At 43.5% G+C, this 25300-nt stretch overlaps 1 protein-coding gene across 1 annotated transcript in view; it reads right to left on the minus strand.

Moving 5' to 3' along the window:
* Positions 1-15472: 15472 nt before the first annotated feature.
* LOC139227102 (protein shisa-6-like) overlaps positions 15473-25300 on the minus strand; it is a 567191-nt gene continuing 557363 nt past the window's right edge. The window contains exons 7-8 of the mRNA XM_070858169.1: positions 19238-19390; positions 15473-16059 (exon numbers count right to left, since the gene is read on the minus strand). Coding sequence (XP_070714270.1) covers positions 15473-16059; positions 19238-19390 — 740 coding nt within the window. The remainder of the gene's footprint in view (positions 16060-19237; positions 19391-25300) is intronic.

Raw genomic sequence — 25300 nt, forward strand, 5'->3', positions numbered from 1 at the left:
CAGAAGGCTTTCGACAAGATCCCACACAAGAGATTAATGTGCAAAGTTAAAGCACATGGGATTGGGGGTAGTGTGCTGACATGGATTGAGAACTGGTTGTCAGACAGGAAGCAAAGAGTAGGAGTAAATGGGGACTTTTCAGAATGGCAGGCAGTGACTAGTGGGGTACCGCAAGGTTCTGTGCTGGGGCCCCAGCTGTTTACACTGTACATTAATGATTTAGACGAGGGGATTAAATGTAGTATCTCCAAATTTGCGGATGACACTAAGTTGGGTGGCAGTGTGAGCTGCGAGGAGGATGCTATGAGGCTGCAGAGCGACTTGGATAGGTTAGGTGAGTGGGCAAATGCATGGCAGATGAAGTATAATGTGGATAAATGTGAGGTTATTCACTTTGGTGGTAAAAACAGAGAGACAGACTATTATCTGAATGGTGACAGATTAGGAAAAGGGGAGGTGCAAAGAGACCTGGGTATCATGGTACATCAGTCATTGAAGGTTGGCATGCAGGTACAGCAGGCGGTTAAGAAAGCAAGTGGCATGTTGGCCTTCATAGCGAGGGGATTTGAGTACAGGGGCAGGGAGGTGTTGCTACAATTGTACAGGGCCTTGGTGAGGCCACACCTGGAGTATTGTGTACAGTTTTGTTCTCCTAACCTGAGGAAGGACATTCTTGCTATTGAGGGAGTGCAGCGAAGGTTCATCAGACTGATTCCCGGGATGGCGGGACTGACCTATCAAGAAAGACTGGATCAACTGGGCTTGTATTCACTGGAGTTCAGAAGAATGAGAGGGGACCTCATAGAAACGTTTAAAATTCTGACGGGGTTAGACAGGTTAGATGCAGGAAGAATGTTCCCAATGTTGGGGAAGTCCAGAACCAGAGGACACAGTCTAAGGATAAGGGGGAAGCCATTTAGGACCGAGATGAGGAGGAATTTCTTCACCCAGAGAGTGGTGAACCTGTGGAATTCTCTACCACAGAAAGTTGTTGAGGCCAATTCACTAAATATATTCAAAAAGGAGTTAGATGAAGTCCTTACTACTAGGGGAATCAAGGGGTATGGTGAGAAAGCAGGAATGGGGTACTGAAGTTGCATGTTCAGCCATGAACTCATTGAATGGCGGTGCAGGCTAGAAGGGCCGAATGGCCTACTCCTGCACCTATTTTCTATGTTTCTATGTTTCTAAAGGACAATGATTGATGGTAAAACTGTAGTTCTAATTGGACAGCTAATGGACTTACTTTTAAATTCTGATTGGGATTAGTAGCAAATCTGACCAGACAGATGAACTAGTTTAATTTGCTTGAACTTGTATGACGAGTTTGACTCAGATCCACTTTTGTCTTTAAAAACAGAATAAAATAGTATCGGGAATGCCCAGAAGACAAAGTGCTTCTCTGCACTTTGGTGATTCCAATTTGTTTGTGTTGTCAAAAGATTGTTTATATGGTGATGGCAACAGAAAGCATAGGGGGAGAAATTCAGCTGCTTAGCGCCTCCTGTTAGCGCCTGAGGGGGTGGGGTCGCTAAGGGGTTAGTGATTGCGTGGTGAATGCAGCGACGCCCGCGAATTTCAGTGCCGGTTTAGCACTGGTGCTAACTCTTATCGCCTGGGCCTCTAGTGCCTCGCAGATCATGACGTCATAAAGTGCGCAGTGCCCGTTACTGCTATGAAAATGCCTTCCGCCTCCTGCTCTATCGCCGGGCATCAACAACGACAGAAAGAGGAGGCATTGTCAACTCGTCTGGCCGCTTGGGTAGCGCTAATTAGGTAGGCCACCTTATTATTTGCACCAGTCTGGTGCCTGTTCAAAGTTTTTGATGTTTCATTGCTGCAAGATATCCAAGCCCTCCACTCTGTGAGAGTGTTTGGGGCTGTAATAGCAGTCGCGCAGGTCGCCTTGCGACGCAGACCTGCCGACAAGTATATTGTGCACCATCATTGGCCCTTTCCTTTCAGCGAGGGAAGCAGCCGCTGATGTCATTAGCAATGCTCTCCAAATTGTTCACTGCCACTACCGCCCCGCTCTCGGACTTTAACACCCGAAGAGAAGTGGTTAGCGCTTGTTTTAGTGCTCCACTTCCCTCTTGGAGTGCTAAAGCTGAATTTCCTGGCAGGAGAGAATCGTTAGCGCCTGTCACAACTTTTTCGACTTTTCAAAAGTTGACACCCCAACCAGGGCGCCACGGAACCTCTACCACTAGTCTTTTTTTAGTTTTCATTTAGTGGAGTACGTCTGATTCTTGTGGTTGGTTAAAATCAAAGAATCGTACAGCACAGAAGGAGGCCATTTGGCCCTTTGTTCCTGTGCTGGCTCTGTGAAAAGGCTATCCAATTAGTCCCACTCCTCTGATCTTTCCCCATAGCCCTGCAAATGTTTTCCTTTTCAAGTATAGATTCAATTCCCTTTTGTAAGTTACATTTGAATTTATTTCCACCACCCTTTCAGGCAGTGCACTCCAGGCCATAAGAACATGCCGTTTAAAAACAAAAATCTTCTCAACTCCTCTCTGGTTCTTTTAAACGACCCTGTGATTTTCTAGTTCTAAGGTTTTGTGTCTAAGGGGGTTAAAAAAAAGTTAGTGGGTTGGCGGAACCAAAATAGCTCGCACCATGGAAGAGCCAACTTAGTGCTCGTTCCTGACTGTGCCAAACTATGGGCGGCCCAGAACTCCCACTCGCAACAGATTGGAACCTCGTTAATATATGCTAACGGAGTGAAATGACACTGTTATGACTCCTGACCCCATTCTCATCTCTGCCCACGTTGCTACTGCAAGCTCCTGCTCCCACCCACAAGTGGTGCAAGCCAAGAAGGGCCCATTTTCAGTGATTATTGAGAGAGATCCACAGCTGCTCTAGGGTAAACCTAGAACGCTGTAGGGATCCTTTTGCCTGCATTGGCTAAGTGGTTGTTTGGCTGCTTGGACCATTTCAAGTGCTTTTAGCTGCTGTTGCGTCTTCTGAATATCTGAAGGAGCTTCTGACAGTGTTCTTGTTTTTTTCATGGGCGGCCATGGAGGAGGAGGAAGAGCAGCATTGGAAGGAAGGAGCAAAGCCATCTGCCACTGGAGGGAGACCAAATGGAAGGAGGTGGACTTGCATGAATCTATTCCCCACCCCCCCACACAACAGAATTTATTGTCCCAGGACAGCACACCTGCAATTCTTTGAGGAGAATAGCATAAGGAAGCTTTGCTTCTCTAGCGGGGCTGTGACAGACTTGTGTAGCCTTTTGTAAAAAGTGCCAAGTGCCACAGTGCTGCTTTAATCCAGATGACTGCAAGATGCACAAGAAGATGCTGAGGGAGCTCAGACTCAGATTTTCTTTCTGTTCCTGTGGGGCTATTCTTGGATTTCACTTGACTCCTGCCCCCGACCACTCACCCAAGATTGGGAATTCAGTGTGAGGGATCTTGGATCCACGTCTGCATCCCATCACTCGTGGCTCTTTGCCAAAAAAAAACGTTCCATAACACAGGATTTCAGTTGTTCCTAATTGTATTTAACAGCCATTTCGAGGCCCTCCAACACTCCGTCACTGATGGAGAAATTGAAGAAGTGTGACATAATGCAGTTTGTCAAGCAAAAGTCCGCAATTGCTGCTGCTCAGAAAGAAGAATGAATTAGGTTGACAAGTTCATGTCTAATGATGAGAAAAATCTATAACACTGAAAAAAGAACTGTGTACGCTGGACCTAGCAGGGGTTAACATGAAGAGAGGTACAGTGACTGCAGTATGCAATTGTATAAGTACGTCAGTGAGGAAGAATATTGATTGGGCAATGAAGAGAATGGGAGAAGTAAGATATACTGCAGGCCCCATGCCTGGCTGTAGTTCAGATTATTAATAACCCTGCATTTCTTTAGCAAGAAGGCCTAACAAGATGTAGAATTCTATAACTTATATGCAATAAGTAGTCAATCTCTTATGGTGTTGCACATGGGGAGTCAAGACCAAGTGAAGCAGAAATAGAAGATAGAGGAAAATTGGACCAAACATAATTTAGTCCCCATTTTAAAATCAAATATTCTATCCTTCATTTTATACTATTGAGGTAATATTGAAGTACTCCACAGTAGAGGTGGAAGAGCTGGGAGATGCAAAACTGAGATGCTTTACTGCCACCACTGTCAGGAGGGTGTAATTACAACACGGTACATTTTCATAGGGAGTTTCCATTATAAATGTCAAAATAAAAATTTATAATGGGAAAAGCGGACAATAGGAAGTAAGGTTTTGTAGACAGGAAGTGTGCACAGAGTTAAGGTATTTATTTTTTTTAACGAGTCAATTTCCCATGCTTTTGCACACGGGGAGTTAATCCAAGTGCCGTATTCTGGTCAGGCAGGATGAGAGGGCTGGGGAGGATAATTGAACCCAGGTGGGCGGAAGTAGGCAGAAGAGGAGGGAGTAGGCCCAAGTTATTTGTCAGATGCGAGGGTGCGGGGGCTAAGTCCAAATTCTCCTTTCAATTGTGGGGAGCAGGCTAGTTTTTTCCTGTTGATGCTCCTACAAGGAGACTTGTAAGTTTTCCTACTATTTGTTTCACTTCAAAATATGTACCATTTGCACAGTGATTGTGGAGATAGGATTCCATTTAGTCTCCAATTACTCAATGAATGGTTTTTGTTCTACCTTTTTATTATTAAGGCTTATATCTGGTTCTAGGGTAGCTGTCGAAACTTACATTTATAAAGGACCTTTTTGTAATCCTCAAGATGTCCTAAAGCACTTTACAGCCAAGGAATTACTTTAGAAGTGTGGTCACTGTTGTTATGAAGTCAGTTGTGTCAGCCAATTTGCACACATCAATGTCTGGCAAATAATGAGATAAATGACTAGTTAATATATTTTTAGTGGTGCTGGTTGAATGATAAATGTTGGCCAGGCCACCGGGACACCACGCCTCTTCTTTGAATAGTGCCGTGGAAGCTTTTATGTCCATTTGAACAGGTAAATAAGGCCTTGGTTTATCGTCAGCTGTGGCTCAGTGGGGTAGCACTCTCACCTCTGAGTCAAAAGGTTGTGTGTTCAAGTCCCACTTCAGGGACTTCATCTAGGCTGAGGGAGCGCTGCACTGTCGGAGGTGATGTCTTTCAGATGAGACGTTAAACTGAGGCCCCGTCTGCTCTCTCAGGTGGACGTAAAAGATCCCATTGCACTATTTCAAAAAGGAGCAGGGGAGTTATCCCTGGTGTCCTGGCCAATATTTATCCTTCAATCAACATAACAAAGAAACAGATTATCACATTGCTGTTTGTGGGAGCTTGCTGTGCGCAAATTGGCTGCCACGTTACCTACATTACAACAGTAACTACACTCCAAAAGTACTTAATTGGCTGTAAAGTGCTTTGAGACTTCTGGTGGTTATGAAAGGTGATTTTTAAATCCAAGTCTTTCTTTCTAACATCTCATCCAAAAGTTGGGATCTCCTACAAAGCAGCACTCCCTCAGCATTGCACTGAAATGTCAGTTTAGATTATGTGCTAACGCCCTAAGTGGCCTTAAACCCATGACCCTCTTTCTTTTCTTTACTTATAACTATTTTTTAATATGGGCTGACCTCACCTGAAGGATCTAGACCGGGAGGACACAGCTATTTACTTTGGTCAATGAGTAGTTGCTGCATCTGGTTGCTAATGAAGAGTTCAGTATAGTAGGGCTGTCAATAACGTTAGTTGTGCACCAGTGTACTTAATGGTTCACATAACATCATACTCAAAGTGCTGCCTACGAACACAATGCCTTGGGAATTTTACAACTGCTCAGTGTTTTTAATATATTAAAGATATAATTTTATTGCACATGATCTAACAAAAACAAACCTAAAATGATTGTACTAATTGATTTAGTTTGCTTCAGTTTAAAAAAAAAGCAACATTTTGATTTTAATTTCAATATTTTTATTCAGCATTGGGGCAGAATGAACCAGTTGGTTAGCATACTACAGTATCTGTTTCCCTCTATGACCTGGAGTTACATTCAGCACAGGCTGATAGATGGAAATATTTGCTGTAAGGATTCTGTGTGAAATTAATTTGTGAACTTTCAATCTGGTGGGCACAGTTCTCTTTCACAAAACTGGGCATAACTCCATGCTAAATTGCCAATCTTGTTTCCTGGCGTGGGAAACAGAATATAATCGTGTAAGAGGAAATGCTGAGCCTGGGTAAGCTTTATTTTCAGTACAGAGAGCTTTAGTCTGCATCTGGATATTTACTATACCTGACCGGTTGATAACATTGGGTCAAAAAAGTGGTGAAGTGTTTCATTAACACATTGATCTCACATCTTGATGCTCAAGTGCCAACCATTTCCTCTCACTGCACTGTGCCAGCAATTGTGATGCATGAAATAATTCTCAACCTGTCACACTGATATTTTGCTGGTTATATCAGTGTGCAATCTTATCAATGCATGCATTGACTTCCCTTCCAGTTGCAGGCTTCTTGACATTTAAAGCTCAAGGTTTGCTAAAGACCATAAACACTGCTTTGGAGACAACCAGGTAGCTTGTTTATATGATACCCTATTACATTATGAGATCCACAATTGTTGCTCAAAAATTATTGTTGCATTCAACTATTGTGAGGTGGAATCTGAGGAGCTTCATTACAATGGTGTATAAATGAATATAAGAAAGTGATATAAAAATAGTGCGATTTTACTGTCGTTCAGTGATGGGGAACACCATGTTGTACAAAATGATTAAAAGATTTTATATTCAGCTAACAAAGTTTTGATAAAAGTAGCAGTAACACTTTGGTCTCATTTATTTTTGAAGAAGACTTTTTGGCTGGAATGTTCAAACTTGGTGGGGTCGTGTAACGGGTGATAGTGGATTGGCTTCCCATTATACTTCCCGCCGGATCTTTCTTTCCATTGAAGTCAGGCTGATCCAATTATCACCTGTTGAATGCCCCAACCAGAGTTCAACATTCTGCCCCTAGTTTTTACATGAGAAAGAACGAACTTGCATGTATATAGTGCCTTTTAAATCTGCAGGACATCCCAAAGTGCTTCACAGCCAATAACTTACTTTGGAAATGCAATCATTATTGTTATGAAGGCAGGCACAGCAGCCAATTTGTGCACAGCAAAGAACCATAAACAGCAAATGAGGTAAATGACCGGTTATAAAATGTTTTGGTGGTAGTCATTGCGGGATGAATGTTGGCCAAGACAGCAGAAGCATTCTACTCTTCTTCTTCAACAAAGTGCCAAGGGATCTTTTACAGGGCCTTGGTTTTATTGGGCCTGAATTCACTCTCCCTGTGGGGTCCCCACAAGTTACGGGTGTAGGTATGCAAAGCGCATGTGTCTAAACTCGGAACTTGCGATCTGTCGAGAATCCTCGTGACCAATCCATTGCATCCAAAGTAAAGGGTCTCCGCGGACAGAGGGTTGGTCTATTTGCCCAACTCCTGCCCAGTGAGTGTCTTTCAAATTCTTATGACTGATAAAAACAGGAGTAAGTCCTGTTTTTATCAGTGTAAGACTTTTAAAGTACAGAAAAATACATTAAAAAAAAATGTTTTTTACATTTAAAATCCTGTTTAATAAAGTAAGTTTATTTCTAGATCCTTTAAAATATGTACATTTATTTGTCAAAATTAATTTTTTGTTTTAAATAATTAATTAAATTCCATTTTTATTAATTTGAAATATGTGATTTTTTTTTTGCTATTTCCAGTGTTTCTGTGTTTTTGGGGGTATTGCCATTCATACTTATGGTGGTTCTGTTTATACGGAACTCCCATAAGTATGAATGTATGAATGGGGATCCCCCTACTCTGATAGGTTGGGCCGGCCCACGTGATCCCAGTAATTCGTACAAAACCCATACATCCCTGGGATATGTTGGCCCCTACGAAGGCCTTCACGTAGAGCCCCAGGACCACAAATCTCCGAACCTCCGGGACCACCAGGTACTTTCAGTGAAATTTTTGCGCTCGGACGCATCCGCCCGTGGGAAACCTCCGACCGCAAATTCTGGGCCAATATTTCATCTGAGAGATGACAAGTCCAATGGTGCAAAGCTCCCTCAGTACTGCAGCCTAGATTGTGTGCTCAAGTCTACAGTTGGGCTTGAACCCACAACTTTCTGACTCGAGGCGAAAGTGCTACCATTGACCAATGCTGACACTGATATTAGAAAATACATGAATGATGCTATATTCTCTTTGGAAAATTCAACCACAATTTTCATTAAGGAATAAAGTGTTAATCTGTAGGTGCAAAGAGGTCCCACCTAGAACACTTTCAGAAAATATTGTGATGTTTGCTGAGTATATTAATTTCAGTGAACTCCAGCTGATTTTACAGAATTGAAAATAGATATGAAATAAATTAGTTTAAGGATTCGTCTGAAAGTGGTAGTTACAGAATTGATTCAAGTCTGACAGAACCTTGTTTTACTGTCTGGTTCCTGCCTGACTCATAATCAAACTCTCTCATGCATGGAATTCCTGGCCTGCTAATTACATTTCAAAGTTTTAATACAGTTCTGTGAATATTTAAAAAATGCCCAGGACGCTCTCAGGAAAGTGGGATTAGGCTGGATAGCTCTTTGTCAGCTGGCGCAGACACGATGGGCCAAAATGGCCTCCTTCCGTCCTGTAAAGGTCTAGGATTCTATGACACCCAAGGGAGCCTGTGAGCACCTTTTAAAGTTTGGCTTGGCACTGCACAGGAGAGCTTGGGATGCGAAACCCAAGCAGTATGAGACTGCCTCCTCCAGGGTGGTCTTGTACTGCCCCCTGCAAAGTCAGGTCGGCATCTGTACTCCATAGTTATGTTCCTGCTGTGGCCCTCTGAAGCAAAAGTAATGGCATAACAGCGCTCTTTACTGGTCACTTAGGATGTAAGGATCAGTCTTTACATTGTTATACAGTGCAACATCCCCACCAGCACCTGCGAATCCTTGGCCTAAGACCGCGCAAACTGGAGGAAGAGCATCTGGGAGGGCATTGAGCGCCTCGAGTCTCGTCGCCAATAGCATGCAGAAACCAAGCTCAGACAGTGGAAGGAGCATGCGGCAAACCAGATTCCCACCCCACCTGTGACAGAGACTGTAATTCCTGCAGTGGACTGTACAGCCACATGAGAACTCACTTTTAGAGTGGAAGCAAGTCTTCCTCGATTTTGAGGGAGTGCCTATGACGATGATGATAAACCATTATACCATGTGCTGTCTTCACCTATCACACAAGGGAAACTTTAATAGTGAGGCCTAAATGGATGCATGGGTGAACTCCCATTCTCCCAGCTAGAAAGGTGGTACCCGAGATTAGAGGCAAGCAATTTTCAGAGTGCTGAAAGTAGGAGAGGTCAATGGAAGCAGAAACAGTTCAACAATTTAACCACGGAGCCAGTTTAATTTTGTTTAAATCGGTTTAATTTTTTTTACTGAATCCATAAATAATTGTAACTGACAAAGTGAAAAAATGTCCTTAAGACTATATAAGTTTTACTAAACTCATTACAGTTTTGTATACAGTACATACAGAATGTGCTTTTACAGGTAATTAGAACAACAATTAAGTTACAGAGAAACAGTCAAGTACTGCTCATCCTGAAGCTTACTCAATTTTCAACCAATAGTTTGTGCAAAGTAACAGTTACAAAGGTACATTGTCATGTATACTACCAGAAACAATCCATAAAATGACCAAAAACACAAAATCACCATCTCTCTCTCTCTCTCTTAGCAAATACATTTTTCCCCATACTAAAGTAAAAATGTTATAAGTAACAATAGTCTGTCTCATAGCCAGTTAAGTACTTGCTACAAAAAACGTCTAATCTGTATTATTTTTTTTATTAATCAAGATAATTAGCTATTACACTGCAACTGGTTCTGAAGCGAGTTCAAAACGGTGGATATAAAACTTCACCCAAGTTTATACATGGTGAGAAGGCTGACCGGCTGCTACAAATCCTACACTGAAGAGGTATGCGAGAAAATCAACTGAGACTGTTAAAGCAGACCTCGCAGGTGACTGGGATCGGATTAATAATAAGTAGAGTGAACATAAACTGATACAGGTTTCCCAAGGTGGAGGGGAATCCACTTTGCAGTAAATATCACAGTTTCCATCAAACAAAGCCACAAATCCGTTACAGAACTTGAAGAAAATGTGTTGCCTTGGTTTAAACTGTATCCGATTAGAGCAGTTACTCTCTAATTGCCCCTCAACCTATCCAGTGTTAGAGTGTAATCACAGCACCGTTTTCAATGTACCTTAGTACAATTTAAACCTTTAATACTCAAACCTCACCCTCCACCACAATGTTACACGACACGTAGGTTACTTTTTTCTGCAGTGTACATATTTAAATCTTTATCAAACAAGCTTGCTAATCTAAAAGATTACTTGGTAGTCTTATATAAAAGTCCAAAAAAAAGATGAATCTTTGACAATCGGGTTACAATGTTGCACATTCCACTATTTAACACCTCCTGATATTTTGTATTATTCCCTGCTCACTTACCTTTCTTTTCATTTTCCTTGTTGTCTCTGTTGATCCTCCACTACTTTTTTCCCATGTTCAGGGTGCACTGTTAGATTTCTGTAGGTTACAACACCAGTGGAAGGGTTGACACGGATGCTGAATCCTATCACCTGATGCAGGGCACATATAACCCCCCCCCCCCCCCCCAGCCCAAACCAACCCACTCACCCACCACCCTCTCCCCGCCCCCCCCCCCCCCGCCCCAATCCCCGTACCATCCACTCAAAAACTTGTTCACTGCAAAACTGGCCATTTCTCTTGACTTTCATTGCAACTCCTGGTCGGCGAATGATCAATGCAGAGTTAGTAGTCTGTACTGAATGAGTTCAAATGCTACAGCGTTAGTTCTTTTTATCTGTTGTGCTCCCAGTTTTCATTCTGGTGCTGTCTGCTGGCTGGTAACATTTAGACAGCAAAGAGTTAATGGTTTGAGCTCTTGGGCAATGGTCGCGATGAATTACCTATCTCCTTGTTAACATTTAATTCTTGCCACAGGGTTTCCTTTCAACTTGTAGTCAACTCTTATTGTGTTTCTTTTGTCTGGTGCTTGAATCACTGTATTAGTTTGTTATATATATATATATATAATAAATGTAGACATTTCTTTTCTCTGCTGTTTTGGTGGAATCGGTCTGCTGGGGAAATTTATCGGGACCTGATCTGTCCTACATACTTGCATCCCCATCAGAAGACAGGATGCCTTACGGAAAGTCTGCATACATTTATTCAGAACAAATATTAAAGTAAGCAGTCAAGCTGCACTGTGTACTCAAGCACTGACCCATATAGAGCTTGCTTTCGAAGTGACCTCCCAATCTCACTCAGGTTGTCAAGGGTGGCACTGAGCTGAAACAGGGAGGAAACCAAAAATCAGGTATTGAATCAGTACGTGTTTCTTGATTCAGAGCAGCATGGCTGGAGACTTGGGAATAACTCACCTACTTGCCCACTGAATCCTGATGTTGGTGAGGAGGGGTTGCACTTAAGGATATGGGAATGAACAATGTGCAAAATGGGGGCTGGGGAAGGACAGGATAATGTTTCACAATGAGAAAATATCCAAGAGTACAATGAAAATGTCTTAATAAAGAAGACATCAATACAATCATGGAGTTATCTGACATCGAGTTGGTTTTGTAGCTAAATTGGAGGTATTCCGAATCTAACACTTTCCAACTGATGGAAACTCAGATTAAACTCACGATAAATGTTGGTATTATCTCAGTAAGTTGGAATGGATAATTATCGTTTTCAAAAGTAGCTGTCATCCAAAGGCGGCAATAACATCGAAAAGTGGGTGTTTAACACACCGGGGACAGCTTGAGTTCTTGCTAATTGTCAAAGATAGCTGCTTGTGGACTAAGGCAGTTAACTAATGCCAGGCTTTTCACTCGTTATTCCTGGGGAAGGCAGCTTCACTGGGAGGTACTTTTACTGATTCCAGAAGCATTGTCGGCACAAGTTACCTCAGAACATGATTTACGATGGTAAGAGATCTCAGCTAATTAACAAGAAAATTATTCAATTTTCAAATCAAATATTGTGTTGACCACTCCATTATTTGAGAATGATTCAAATGATATCTCTATCTCACATGCTAGATGTGTCACAATTTATTCTGTGGAATGCAATTTCTCAAGAGTACCTACCCACAATCCTCTACTTGTAGATTCCATATTCTGATATCCTCTGTCAACAACCTAAATAATTCTTTTAACATTTCATTTAAGACTTGCAACACCACGTTAACATTGTCAAAGAGTCTATAACACCATCTTCTAAATAGTAAGTTGTAACTACTGTTGTGCTTTAATCAATAAAATGTACATTAGCTTGAAAGCATCACTTTTATTTAGTTGGTGTCACTGTGTTATTTACAGATAATATACAAAGTATAACAGTGGTGTACTATATCCTTTCAAAACTACAAATTCCCTTCCACCTTTGTATCTTTCTCCCATTTTGACCTCTACTTTGTACATTGCAATTCTTACCAAGACCACCACTCCCTCAGACAGCGGATGAATTAGCCACTGATTTGAGGCTTGTTCTTGCTTTCCTAAGCTTTGTGACTGACACGATCTGTACTGAGCAAAAATCCTCGATAGCTGCAGCAACACAGGTATCAAGTTTCGCATGAAAATTGTTCGCACAGATGCTCTGCAACCATTGGCTTTTTCTGTTGGGCTTATTTTATGGTTGGTCTTCCATTTCACTGCAAAGACTACAACAAAGAACTTGACTGGTATCTTGATGTTATAAGCAATTAGCTACTCACACTGCCAGCCACAGGACTGTGACCCGCAAGAATTAAGGTATCAGAAAAATTGTCACTTGGCCTACAGAGCAGCATCAACTGAAGAGGAAATTGTGTCTGGGGATTAATCCTCATAAAAGAATAACTGCTCCTTTTATATCACTATCTCTACTATATCCATACCTTAACCATGTCCTCTTTGAGTTAGAAAGCCTGGACCATTGATGTCCGTATCCCTTCCATCAAAATGGCTTTGTATTGGGTGGTAAAAGGTTAACTTATTCTTTAATGACTATTCCTTTGCCTGCCTGCATTCCAAGGTGTATTGATCCATTGTTGTGAACAACTTTCTCTACCAACCTAGCTGAATCCATAGAAACCAGGATTTGAACCATGACCTCCAAGTATGAGAGTTCAAATCTCCGCCACAGGTTTTACTTGACTATGATCATGCTTTGCTGACTTGAGTGTAAGCCATCCTTCCTTTGCGTCTTAAAGCCAATGCAAATTTCAGTTCCCAACCTTCTGCTGGTTGTATGGCTGTGAAATGTGATCTCACACACATTGGTGGGTAATGCGTAATGTTGCTGACACCTTTATGGCTTGACACACGTCACTGTGGAATCATGATAGGAGAAATCCCTGGGCCTATAAAGTTTTGAAAGTGTCTAGATAACTAAAATAACATCTGGCTTCACATAATAATCAATGTAATACTTTCACTCCTCAGGATCTTACTAATAAAGATAAAAATCCATATCAACTGTAGCTAATTATCACTTAATGGCCTATTTTGCACAGAAATTCCCAAGTATATTTCAAGGCCGTCCATATAATGCAGAAGATCACAGCATTGTTGTACTATCGGAACTCTTCTACTTGTGTGAAAGGTCACCACAAGTCATTCATTTCCGAGGCCAAATGACTTAAAAATCGTTCACCACTATACAATAAATGCCTCAACAGGCCAGCACTGGTCCAATATTTATATATAATTTCAAACTTGCAAATCACAATTTTCACAAACTTTGTTTTACAAATCCAGAGATCCCACCATCTTTGTGAGTGGTAGACGTTTGGATATTTAACATGCTAATCTGTGGGAATATCAATTTTCAGACCCACCTCCCAAAAGTCCTGTGCACCCTATTTTTTGGAAAGATGCCAAATTCCATCTTCAGATTGTGCCAGTGCCTAAATCTCCACAACAAGCTTCAATGCACATGCAAGGCTAGTGTAGCGCCTGTCTGATCAGAAGTGTTCGAAGCATCATCAGTGCCGATGGAGAATGAAGGTGAACAAAGTGCAAGGGGAACGTACTGGAAAATCGAAGGAAAGGGAGCATTGGAAAAACAGAACTGAATGTTTTAAGAAAATCCCCAAAAACGGAAGCAGAAAAAAATCAACGTTGACGGGAAGAATGAACATTCTGAAAAAAGGAGGGAACGTGTCAGAGTGACAGACATATTAGAGAAGCAGGGTAGGAGAAAGAACATGGATAGAAGCAGAAAGAGCAAGGGATCAAAAATGGACAAAAATCTGCTTGCACCACCTTCTATGGGGTTGCTAAAACTTGTAGTGATTTGTCAGAATGTCCGACAGTTTTTGGCCACCAGGCTCGAGGTGACTGACGTAAATAGATGGATGATAAATTTTCGTTTCATTCACTTTAAACTGTTACTGAATTTAGGCTATTGGCATGATTGGCGATTTCAATGCCCACGTGACTGGCATTTCATACATCGGAAGCAAACTTGATAATAATGCACATGAAGTCAAAAAAACAAGATTGGTCTCACAGGTTAGAAAATCCATTTGCAGAGTCACATGCCCACAGAACAAACTCAATAATCGGCAATGCTGCAACGTTCTCGGCCATTCTTTCACTCGGAAAACTAAAAAAACGCGTCTTTAATTTTCTTGAGAAAAATACCACACAACTCCTTATCACTGATAGGAACTGGTAGCGGTATGCTCGATAACAAATAATTTTATTCTCGCAAGGATGAAACTATCCCGAGGCCTAGAATTCTAAGCAGTTATCTCCTTGTTCAAAGGGGCAAAAGAAATGCGTGGAGGGAAAGCCAGCAGTGCCCCGAACTTGTGTACGGAAATGGTCGCCTGTGATTTAGTCTACTTATAGTTTTACTGTACATGCTTAGAAGATGGAAATTTTTAACATACTATATGTTTAATTTGGGATAATATGGTACAAGCTTCCTTTTTTTTTGTTGAGCAAGCACACCAATTCTGACTAATTGCCAAATTAATCATCCAACATCCCCCAAACCAAATAGCTTCAATCTCCAAAAGTAGCAATAACAGTTGGCTAGAAATTCAACCATTGACTTTGTCACTCTAAGCCCTTTTAATTGACTACCATGCCACATGGCTTCCTTTGATAGAAACTGTCAGGTGACCTGGATGGTACGCCACCATCCATTGTGCTAATGTACCAACTAAAATGAAAACCTTGAATAAAACAAGGAACTGATGTTAAGTGTCTCTGGAAAGACTGAAGCCTCATATAGTATGCCACTTTGTTTAGATAAACAAATGCATTTGCTCGGATAAACATGTCAGAAATTAGGGCGCGCGTAATTAGTGTGGTCTGACAGTGCCATTGTCCTCTGGCTCACTGGCAAATATTCCGGACTTTTATCGTGGAATCGGTGCCGCGCTTTTTAAGATCAAACAGTTACTTCTGTTTTGCTGGCTGTATGGTAGTTGCGGTGGTGTCCTGGGATATAGTGGAGCTGTTCCACTGTGTTGTGCCGACGTGAAGCAAAGGCATGTCGCTTAGCAGCAGTGTGATTCGTTTGATTCGTAGTTAAGGTATTGTACGAAGTGTTTGAGGCACTGGGATGCGAGTGCATTTTTGTCATCTTATAGCGATCTAAGACGGGAGTGGATACAAAGACATCTGTGTGGGACTGGGACAAAGCCCTGGACATGGCCTTTTCTCGGAAAACAGAACGCTTGAGGGACATAACTTTATCCGGAGAGAGCAGAGGATCCTGGGACTGAAGACGTTCAGCTGACAACAGTTGTTCATCAGACAGGATGCGCTCGTAAGACATGACGCACTCTTGAGGCAGGTCTCTCTCCGGAGACAGGACCCTGTCCTGTGACATGGCCCGTACTGGTCGCCTCGGCCTCTCCCTGTAGTTACTGTGTTCCTGATTCATTTTCATAACGTGGAGAGGCAAGGTTCCTCTCGCTGCCAAGTCTGGGAGGTGCCGTCTTTTCATATAGTATTCATCGATCTCCTTCTCACCTGCAGGAAGGATGCAAAACACCTTTTTTAGAATGGCTTCATTTACCCACCCGCCAAATATTTCACATTTCTGAAAGGTTGCAGTATCACAGTTAGGGCGGCCACTTATCCAGCTTTTGATCAAGCAGTCCAATTTTTAAATGAGATGCCTGTAAATTTCTACAGTGTAAACTGGATGCCAATAGCCTGAAGAGGAGGCATGTACTTTTTACCTCTTGCTGCGCCTTGTGATGTGGAGGCACTGCTCGTATTTTCAACAGCAGCAAAAAACCCCATAAACGTCCTTGTCATAAGCCCACCTCCTCATTCCCCCCTCCATCCGGTTCTGGATTTGGTAAAAAATACAGCAGCCCTAATTGCAATTTTATTTCGGGCAATTAAACTGTATAGACTTTAAGCTTCACTCAATAATATACATGGCATAGATGACGTTTGTGCCTTCACTGTACACAGCAGTCATTTATGTTTTCATTTCGAAACAGAATTATGCATCAGATATTCATGCAGAGATATGTGCAATGTTGAATGCATTTGATTGTGGGATGCATGAACTGCCATTCTTACAGATAAATACTGTCAGAAAAATCTCCCATGAAGACAGGTATCAATGAAAAAACATAGCTGAAGCAGACAGGCATCAGTAGAGTAACTGCAACTCTCATGGTACATACATCTCCCTTTGCTCACTTGTCCAATGTGAAACTTGATCTGTCTATTTTTTTCCAGCAAAGTAGTTACAATTCCCCGGGTGTTTGGTGCCGCGTTCCATGGATAAACCACACAAGTACTGCAGGGTTTGCTGGAGTTGTATCTCAAGGGCCTGTTCATTCCTTCTGAGCCGTGGACCTGACTGATTCACAGTACATGTACAGACTGTAAGCTGCTGTAACATTTCTTTTCTTTTAGCTCAATCTGGCAGTCTGATTTAGTGATTTATGACGTGCGAATAAGGCCAAAATTCTCTAAAAGGCTCTGGATTTTCTGGTGGTTGGAAAAGATGGATAATATCAGGTTATTCATCCCTACATTCTTAATGGATCCGTGTAACCCAGTGTCAGCTGTGGCTCAGTGGGTAGCACACTCGCCTTTTAAATTCAGTTTGAGGGGTCGGTCGATGCGACTTGTTTTGGGCAGGAGTGAATTTCGGCCTCAAGACCCAGTGCAAAATGCAGCCATCTGTGTTTTCTCCATTTTATTTTCAGTTGTTTATATTTACATTATTTTTTGAATTCCTATTTTTTAGGTATAAGTGTGGTTCATGCATTTAAGAAAAATACTTTTGATAATTTTCTTTATATATTTTAGAATTCCTTTTTTTCATTTCTTTATATCTTGCACTTTGTTTCGTTTCTCCATATTTCCAATCTTGGCTCCACTTTCTTTTCCCTTTTCTATTCTAAAATGTAATTATATTGGTGTTTTCTGAAATCCTTATTCCCTCATTTTATTGTTAATCCTTTTCCTTTGCTTTTTCAGCATGTTCTGCTTCTCTTTTGTGTTGTTCCATAATAGAAAAGCCAATTATAATTTAAAAGAGGAAACATTGCAAAGTGTTGCAGTACAAAGAGACTCAGGGGGGGGGTCTTTGTGCATGAAACACAAAAAGTTAGTATGCAGGTACAGCAAGTAATCAGGAAGGCAAATGGAATGTTGGCCTTTATTGCAAGGGGGATGGAGTATAAAAGCAGAGAAGTCCTGCTGCAGTTATACAGGGTATTGGTGAGGCCACACCTGGAGTACTGCGTACAGTTTTGGTCTCTGTATTTACGAAAGGATATACTTGCATTGGAGACTGTTCAGAGAAGGTTCACTAGGTTGATTCAGGAGATGAGGGGGTTGACTTATGAAGATAGGTTGAGTAGGTTGGGCCTATACACATTGGAGTTCAGAAGAATGAGAGGTGATCTTATTCAAGCTTATAAGATAATGAGGGGACTCGACAAAATGGATGCAGAGAGGATATTTCTACTCATAGGGGAAACTAAAACTCGGGGACATAGTCTTACAATAAGGGGCCGTCCAGTTAAAACTGAGATGAGGAGGAATTTCTTCTCTCAGAGGGTTGTAAATCAATGAAATTCTCTGCCTCAGAGAGCTGTGGAGGCTGGGTCATTGAATATATTTAAGGCAGAGATAGACAGATTTTTGAGCGATAACGGAATAAAGGGTTATGGGAAGCAGACAGGGAAGTGGAGCTGAGTCCAAAATCTGATCAGACATGATCTTATTGAATGGCTTAGCAGGCTACAGGGGTCAAATGGCCTACTCCTGCTCCTATTTCTTATGTTCTTATGTTCTTATTTCTCTCTCTGCAAGTTTGTGTGCACTATCTTCAGTTATTTTATTTTTAATTTGTTAAATTTCTTTCTTCCCCTTGTAGCATTTATGTTACTTTGATTTTTGGACTTTGTATTGTTCTTGTTATTGTGGCCAGATTCCTCTGGAAGGCTTGACCTGCAGACCCTGACTTCTTATTGCAACTACAATATCAGGGTCCAGGGCCCACGATGAATGCCCATTACCACATAGAACTACTTCACGAAAAGGTGGTTCTTTAAGACTCTGGAACTCCTGGTGCTGTGAAATGGACTCCACTCACATTGCAGGGTGGACCCCATGGTAACAGAGCCTTTGTGCTTTCCCCAACAGTCTAAACAAGCCAGAAATCAAGACACCACATCACTGGGCCCTTTGGGCAGGATGAAGAATTAGCCTACCTGTAGCCTGAAAAAATGGCAGCCTCCGCTTCAGGTGGCAAAGTTCATATTTTCTACCAGGGGCACTGTTGCTAGCCACTTAAAGAGGGGTATTTATTTGGTGCCCCTGCAGGAAGCAATTATACTTCATTTGTCTTGCGCCATGGCCAACAAAGTCTGTGCTCAGGCAACAGTAAGGAGAGGCGGCATAAGGTGAGGTAAGAGCACATTTAACTTTCTCCATCCCTGCAATGAGCTACATTGATCATTGGACGTTCTATTGACAATAAGAGCTTGACCATCAATGAATGATAGGTCACCATGAAGTTGAACAGTTGCCACTCTTGTTGGTGTAGCACCTGGGACACTGCAAGACTGAAGCGGTTGAAAAGTAGCGGCTGTGAATAATAAAATCAATTACCAGCTCTGAGTTCCTAGGTATGATGCAAAATAATGTTAATGGAAAATTATGGGACACCTACTTAGTCGTTTTAGTGAAGAATACTTGCTTAAGTCAGATTTGACTGCAGATTCATAAGATGGTGGAAGATGCGACAGACTCTGGTAGGATCTCGAGAAAGACAGATCGTATGGTTCAGTCGCAGAAGTAAGAATACTGTTCATTCGTGGTTTTTCTGTGGGGGAAGGAGATAAAAAGGAAGAATTGTGTGAGAACAAGTAGGGTGAGAGTCCAACAGCTTTTAAATCAATTTTCTCTCCTTCATTCCACTCCTGAAGGGGCTCGCAAACTCTGAAGTGTGTTTCCATGGCAGCCTTCCAATACCTCGTCCAAATGACCTTTCTAAGCAGGCCGCAGAGCCAATCTGACCTCATCTCCACACATCCAGTGAGGGACATTTCACAACAACCAGCAGTGGGCGGTTTCTCTCCCCTCAGTCGAGGTGCACTGTCATGTATTCAACTATCATTGTAACTCATGTATAAGCTGACCTAAGTTGTACACCTTGAGAACATTGACCGCTAGGGGTGAACTTGTGGGAGACACTCCTAACCTGGACTTTCAGGTACAAAAGGGGAAGCTCCACCCATCTTCATCACTTGAGATCTTGGTAATAAAGGTAACTGGTCACAGAGTGACCTTCTCTCAAGTATGGGCCTCGTGTGCATCTATATTGTATAGTAAGGACATATCATTGGCGATGAGAAACTGGGATTTAAACCACGCGAGCATAGTCACTAGCAGCACAGAAGAGAGGTACACAGAGATGTTGGTGATGATTGGGACGACTTTATTGAGAGACTACAGCAAAATTTTGTCACAAAGGAATGGCTGGGACAGGATTCGGCCGACAAACACAGGGTTCATCTCCTGACGGTTTGTGGATCAACAATATACTCCCTGATGAAGGACCTTCTGGCGCCAGAGAAGCCGGCGGACAAGACGTTCGAAGAGCTCAGTAAGTTGATCGGGGAACACCTTAAACCGGCGAGCAGCATGCACATGGCGAGACACTGGTTTTATACGCAACAGCGGTGAGAAGGGCAAAGCGTTCCAGACTTCGTGGCAGATCTCCGGCGACTGGCGAGCCTATGTAAGTTCCCAGATGCATACAGAGCGGAGATGCTGCAAGACGTTTTTATTGAGGGCATTCGGTTTTCAGGAAACTGATTGAGACCAAAGACTTGACCTTGGAAGCGGCGGCTCTGATAGCCCCGACATTTATCTCAGAGGAGGAAGAGACCAGAATGATGTACGACAAAAATCTTGGCTCAAATGCGGCAAACGACCAGTGAGTCAACATTGTTAACGCGGCACACGGTTCTCTAGGCAGACAAGGGCAATCGGACATGCCCCAGCATGTAGTCGAACCCAAAAGGGGAATTCAACAGAGACAATGGCTAGCTGAACAGCGATTCATGCCATCGCAATGGACAATGCGGCCAGTAATGGGGCCATCAACACCTGTTAATGGTGCGCTTAAGGACAGTTACAGAGACAGTCAGAAACGATCGACTGGTAATGGACCTTTTGATTCCAACAACGGGGCCTCCAGCTCATGCTGGAGGTGTGGAGGCAAACACACAGACAGAGCTTGCAGGTATCAGCAATATACCTGCAGAAACTGCAACGTCAGTGGTCACTTGGCGCGTATGTGCAGGAAGCCTGCAGCCAGGTTGATGCACGAGGAGGACGGGCCCGATGTAAGCTCTGAGGCCAAATGAATACTGGGGGAAATCGCTGGAAGCTGAAGTTCAGTGAGTTCATGTGGAGCACATATACAGTTCATATACCAGGATGTCACCGATAATGATGAAAGTGCTCCTCAATGGCATCCCAGTATTAATGGAGCTAGACACGGGGGCCAGCCAGTCCCTGATGGGAATCAAACAGTTCGAAGGGTTGTGGGTGTCCAAGGCCAGGAGGCCAAAATTATTGCCGATTGACGCACAGCTACGGACATATACAAAGGAGATCATTCCGGTGCTAGACAGCGCCACAGTAGTCGTGACCCACAAAGATTCGGAAAACAGGTTGCCACTCTGGATTGTCCCGGGTGACGGTCCCGCACTACTGGGGAGGAGTTGGCTTGCTGTCATGAACTGGAAATGGGGGGATGTCAATGCAATTTCTTCTGTGGAGCGAGTATCATGCTCACAGGTCCTGGACAAATTTGACTCACTATTTCAACCCGGCATCGGCACTTTCATGGGGGCCAAGATAGTGATTCACATAAATTCGGATGCCAGGCTCGTACACCACAAGGCCAGAGCGGTGCTGTACATGATGCGGGAAAAGATAGAATGCGATTGGACCGCCTGCTGAAGGAAGGCATCATCTCGCCAGTTGAATTCAGTGACTGGGCGAGTCCGATTGTGCCGGTGCTCAAGGCGGATGGGTCGGTCAGGATATGTGGTGATTACAAGGCCACCATCAATCGGGTGTCACTCCAAGACCAATACCCGCGACCGAGAGCGGAGGACCTCTTTGCGACGCTATCCGGTGGCAAACTTTTTTCAAAATTGGACCTGACCTCACCTTACATGACCCAGGAGCTGGTGAGTGAGTCGAAGAAGCTGACCATCATTATGACACACAAGGGGTTGTTTGTGTATAACAGGTGTCCGTTCGGGATTCGTTCGGCCGCCGTGATCTTTCAGCGAAATATGGAAAGCCTCCTCAAGTCGATTTCAAGGACGGTGGTTTTTCAAGACGACATCCTCATCACGGGTCGTGATACTGAAGAACACCTCCACAACCTGGAGGAGGTGCTATGCAGACTAGACCGGGTAGGACTGCGACTGAAAAAGGCGAAGTGCGTCTTCTTGGCTCCAGAGGTAGAATTCCTGGGGAGGAGGATAGCAGCAGACGGGATCAGACCTACTGCGTCCAAAACGGAAGCGATCCAGAGAGCACCCAGACCCCGTAACATGATGGAGCTCCGTTCGTTCCTGTGGCTCCTAAACTATTTTGGTAACTTTCTTCCCAAATTGAGCATGCTGTGAGAGCCACTACACATGCTCCTACGCAAAGGTTGCGATTGGGTCTGGGGGGACAGCCAGGAAAGGGCTTTTGATAGAGCACGCAATTTGTTATGCTCCAACAAACTGTTAACGTTATATGACCCGTGTAAGATGCGTCGTCCTATGGGGTCGGGTGTGTGTTGCAGCATGTGAATGCCATTGGTCAGTTACAGCTGGTAGCTTCTGCCTCCAGAAGTCTGTCCCAAGCTGAAAGGGGCTACGGGTTGGTAGAAAAGGAAGTGCTAGCATGTATATATGTAGTAAAAAAAATGCACCAGTACCTGTTTGACAGGAAATTTGAGCTGGAGACAGATCACAAACCCCTAACGTCCCTTTTGGCCGACAACAAGGCCATAAATGCGAATGCATCGGCCCGCATACAGAGGTGAGCACTCACGTTAGCCGCCTATGACTGCACAATTCGGCTCAGACCAGGCACTGAAAACTGTGCCAATGCACTCAGCAGGCTACCACTAGCCACCACTGAGGGGTCAACTGAGCATGATGCTGAGATGGTCATGGCTGTTGAAGCTTCCGAAAGTGAAGGCTTACCTGTGACAGCCCGTCAGATTAAAGTCTGGACAAATAAAGACCTGCTACTGTATTTAGTTAAGAAATGTGTCCTGAATGGGGACTGGCCAGCCACGTACAGGGCATGCCCTGAGGAATTTAAACCGTTTCAGAGGTGCAAGGATGAACTCTCGATTCAGGCCGATTGTCTGCTGTGGGGAAACCGAGCAGTCATGCCCCAGAGGGGCAGAGAGGTGTTTATCAGAGAACTTCACAATGAGCACCCGGGCATTGTCATGATGAAGGCAATTGCCAGATCACACATTTGGTGGCCAGGGATAGATGCAGACCTGGAACTTTGTGTTTGCAGGTGCAACACATGTGCTCAGCTGGGCAACGCACCCAAGGAAGCCCCCCTTAGCCCCTGGTCCCGGCTTGCCAAGCTATGGTCACGCATCCATGTGGACTACGTAGGTCCTTTCATGGGAAAAATATTTTTGGTTGTAGTAGACGCCTACTCCAAAGGGATTGATTGTGCCATTTTAAATTCAAGCACATCCTCTGCCATGCTAGAAAGTCTACGGGCAATGTTTGCCGCCCATGGTCTACCGGGTGTCTTGGTCAGCGACAATGGCCTGTGCTTCACAAGCACTTAATTCCAGGACTTCATGGCAGGCAATGGAATCAACCATGTCAGAATGGTACCGTTCAAGCTGGCCTCAAAGGGTCAGGCGGAACGAGCAGTGCAGATAATCAAACAGGGGATGCTCAGAATCCAAGGGGGTTCCCTACCGCTTATCATGCCTTCTGTTGGCCAATAGATCCCGACCACATTTGCTCACAGGGGTTCCACCCACAGAGCTGCTAATGAAAAGGACGCTCAAAACCAGGTTATCCCTTAAACACACTACTATGAAAGAAATTGTTGAGAGCAGGCGTCAGTCACAATGTGACTACCATGACAGGAATGCGAGGGCGCGATGTATTGATGCTGTTTTTGTCCTTAATTACACTGCAGGGCCCAAATGGCTTGCAGGCACTGTGATTGCCAAAGAGGGGAATAGATTTTTGGTCGTTAAACTTACCAATGGACAAATCTGCTGCAAACACGTGGATCAAACTAAAAGGAGGTTCAGCAACCCCATAGAGGAAGCAGGGGAAGAACACGACATAGAGTTTACTCCACCACAGGTGACCGAACACCGGAACCAAGTGGAGGAGAGCCCAGTCACTGTGGGCAGTCCGGACTGGCCTGAGGCACCGCAAACAGCAGACACTCAGGCCAGCGCCCAACAACCAGAGCCCCAACTCAGGCGCTCTACAAAGGGAGCTTAAACCACCAGAGAGACTTAACCTGTGATCCCAATAAGACTTTGGGGGGAGGTGATGTCATGTATTCAACTATCATTGTAGCCCATGTATAAGCTGACCTAAGTTGTACACCTTGAGAACATTGACCGCTTGGGGTGAACTTGTGGGAGACACTCCTAACCTGGACTTTCAGGTATAAAAGGGGAAGCTCCACCCACCTTCATCACTTGAGGTCTTGGTAATAAAGGTAACTGGTCACGGATTGACCTTCTCTCAAGTATGGGCCTCGTGTGCATCTATACTGTATAGTAAGGACATATAATGCACATCGGCCAATGATTGCGCCCCCACTGCTACCTTCACTGCAATTCGTTAACCAAGCACAGATTGGGGACCAGACACAGAACATTCAAACCGGCACAGCTTCGTCACACGCCATGTTTGGAATTTAGCCATCAAGTCACGAGGGATTTCAAAGCTCTAATTTACTAAAACCATTTATAAGATGTAAACCAGATAAAATTGCTTCTGAATACCTGCAGTGTAGCAAGCGATAATTTCAAAGCTTCCTGCTGGTTGTGTGGGTGAGATAGGAAAAGATGAAACATCTGAATACTTCCCTCAAGGACTGGAAGCTGTGATGCTGTTCGTACAGGGTGAAAAGGGACACATAGAAACATAGAAACATAGAAACATAGAAAATAGGTGCAGGAGTAGGCCATTCGGCCCTTCTAGCCTGCACCGCCATTCAATGAGTTCATGGCTGAACATTCAACTTCAGTACCCCATTCCTGCTTTCTCGCCATACCCCTTGATCCCCCTAGCAGTAAGGACCTCATCTAACTCCTTTTTGAATATATTTAGTGAATTGGCCTCAACAACTTTCTGTGGTAGAGAATTCCACAGGTTCACCACTCTCTGGGTGAAGAAGTTCCTCCGCATCTCGGTCCTAAATGGCTTACCCCTTATCCTTAGACTGTGACCCCTGGTTCTGGACTTCCCCAACATTGGGAACATTCTTCCTGCATCTAACCTGTCTAACCCCGTCAGAATTTTATATGTTTCTATGAGGTCCCCTCTCATTCTTCTGAACTCCAGTGAATACAAGCCCAGTTGATCCAGTCTTTCTTGATAGGTCAGTCCCGCCATCCCGGGAATCAGTCTGGTGAACCTTCGCTGCACTCCCTCAATAGCAAGAATGTCCTTCCTCAGGTTAGGAGACCAAAACTGTACACAATACT

Source organism: Pristiophorus japonicus, chromosome 16 (genome assembly GCF_044704955.1).
Source record: "Pristiophorus japonicus isolate sPriJap1 chromosome 16, sPriJap1.hap1, whole genome shotgun sequence".
Classification (NCBI taxonomy): domain Eukaryota; kingdom Metazoa; phylum Chordata; class Chondrichthyes; family Pristiophoridae; genus Pristiophorus; species Pristiophorus japonicus.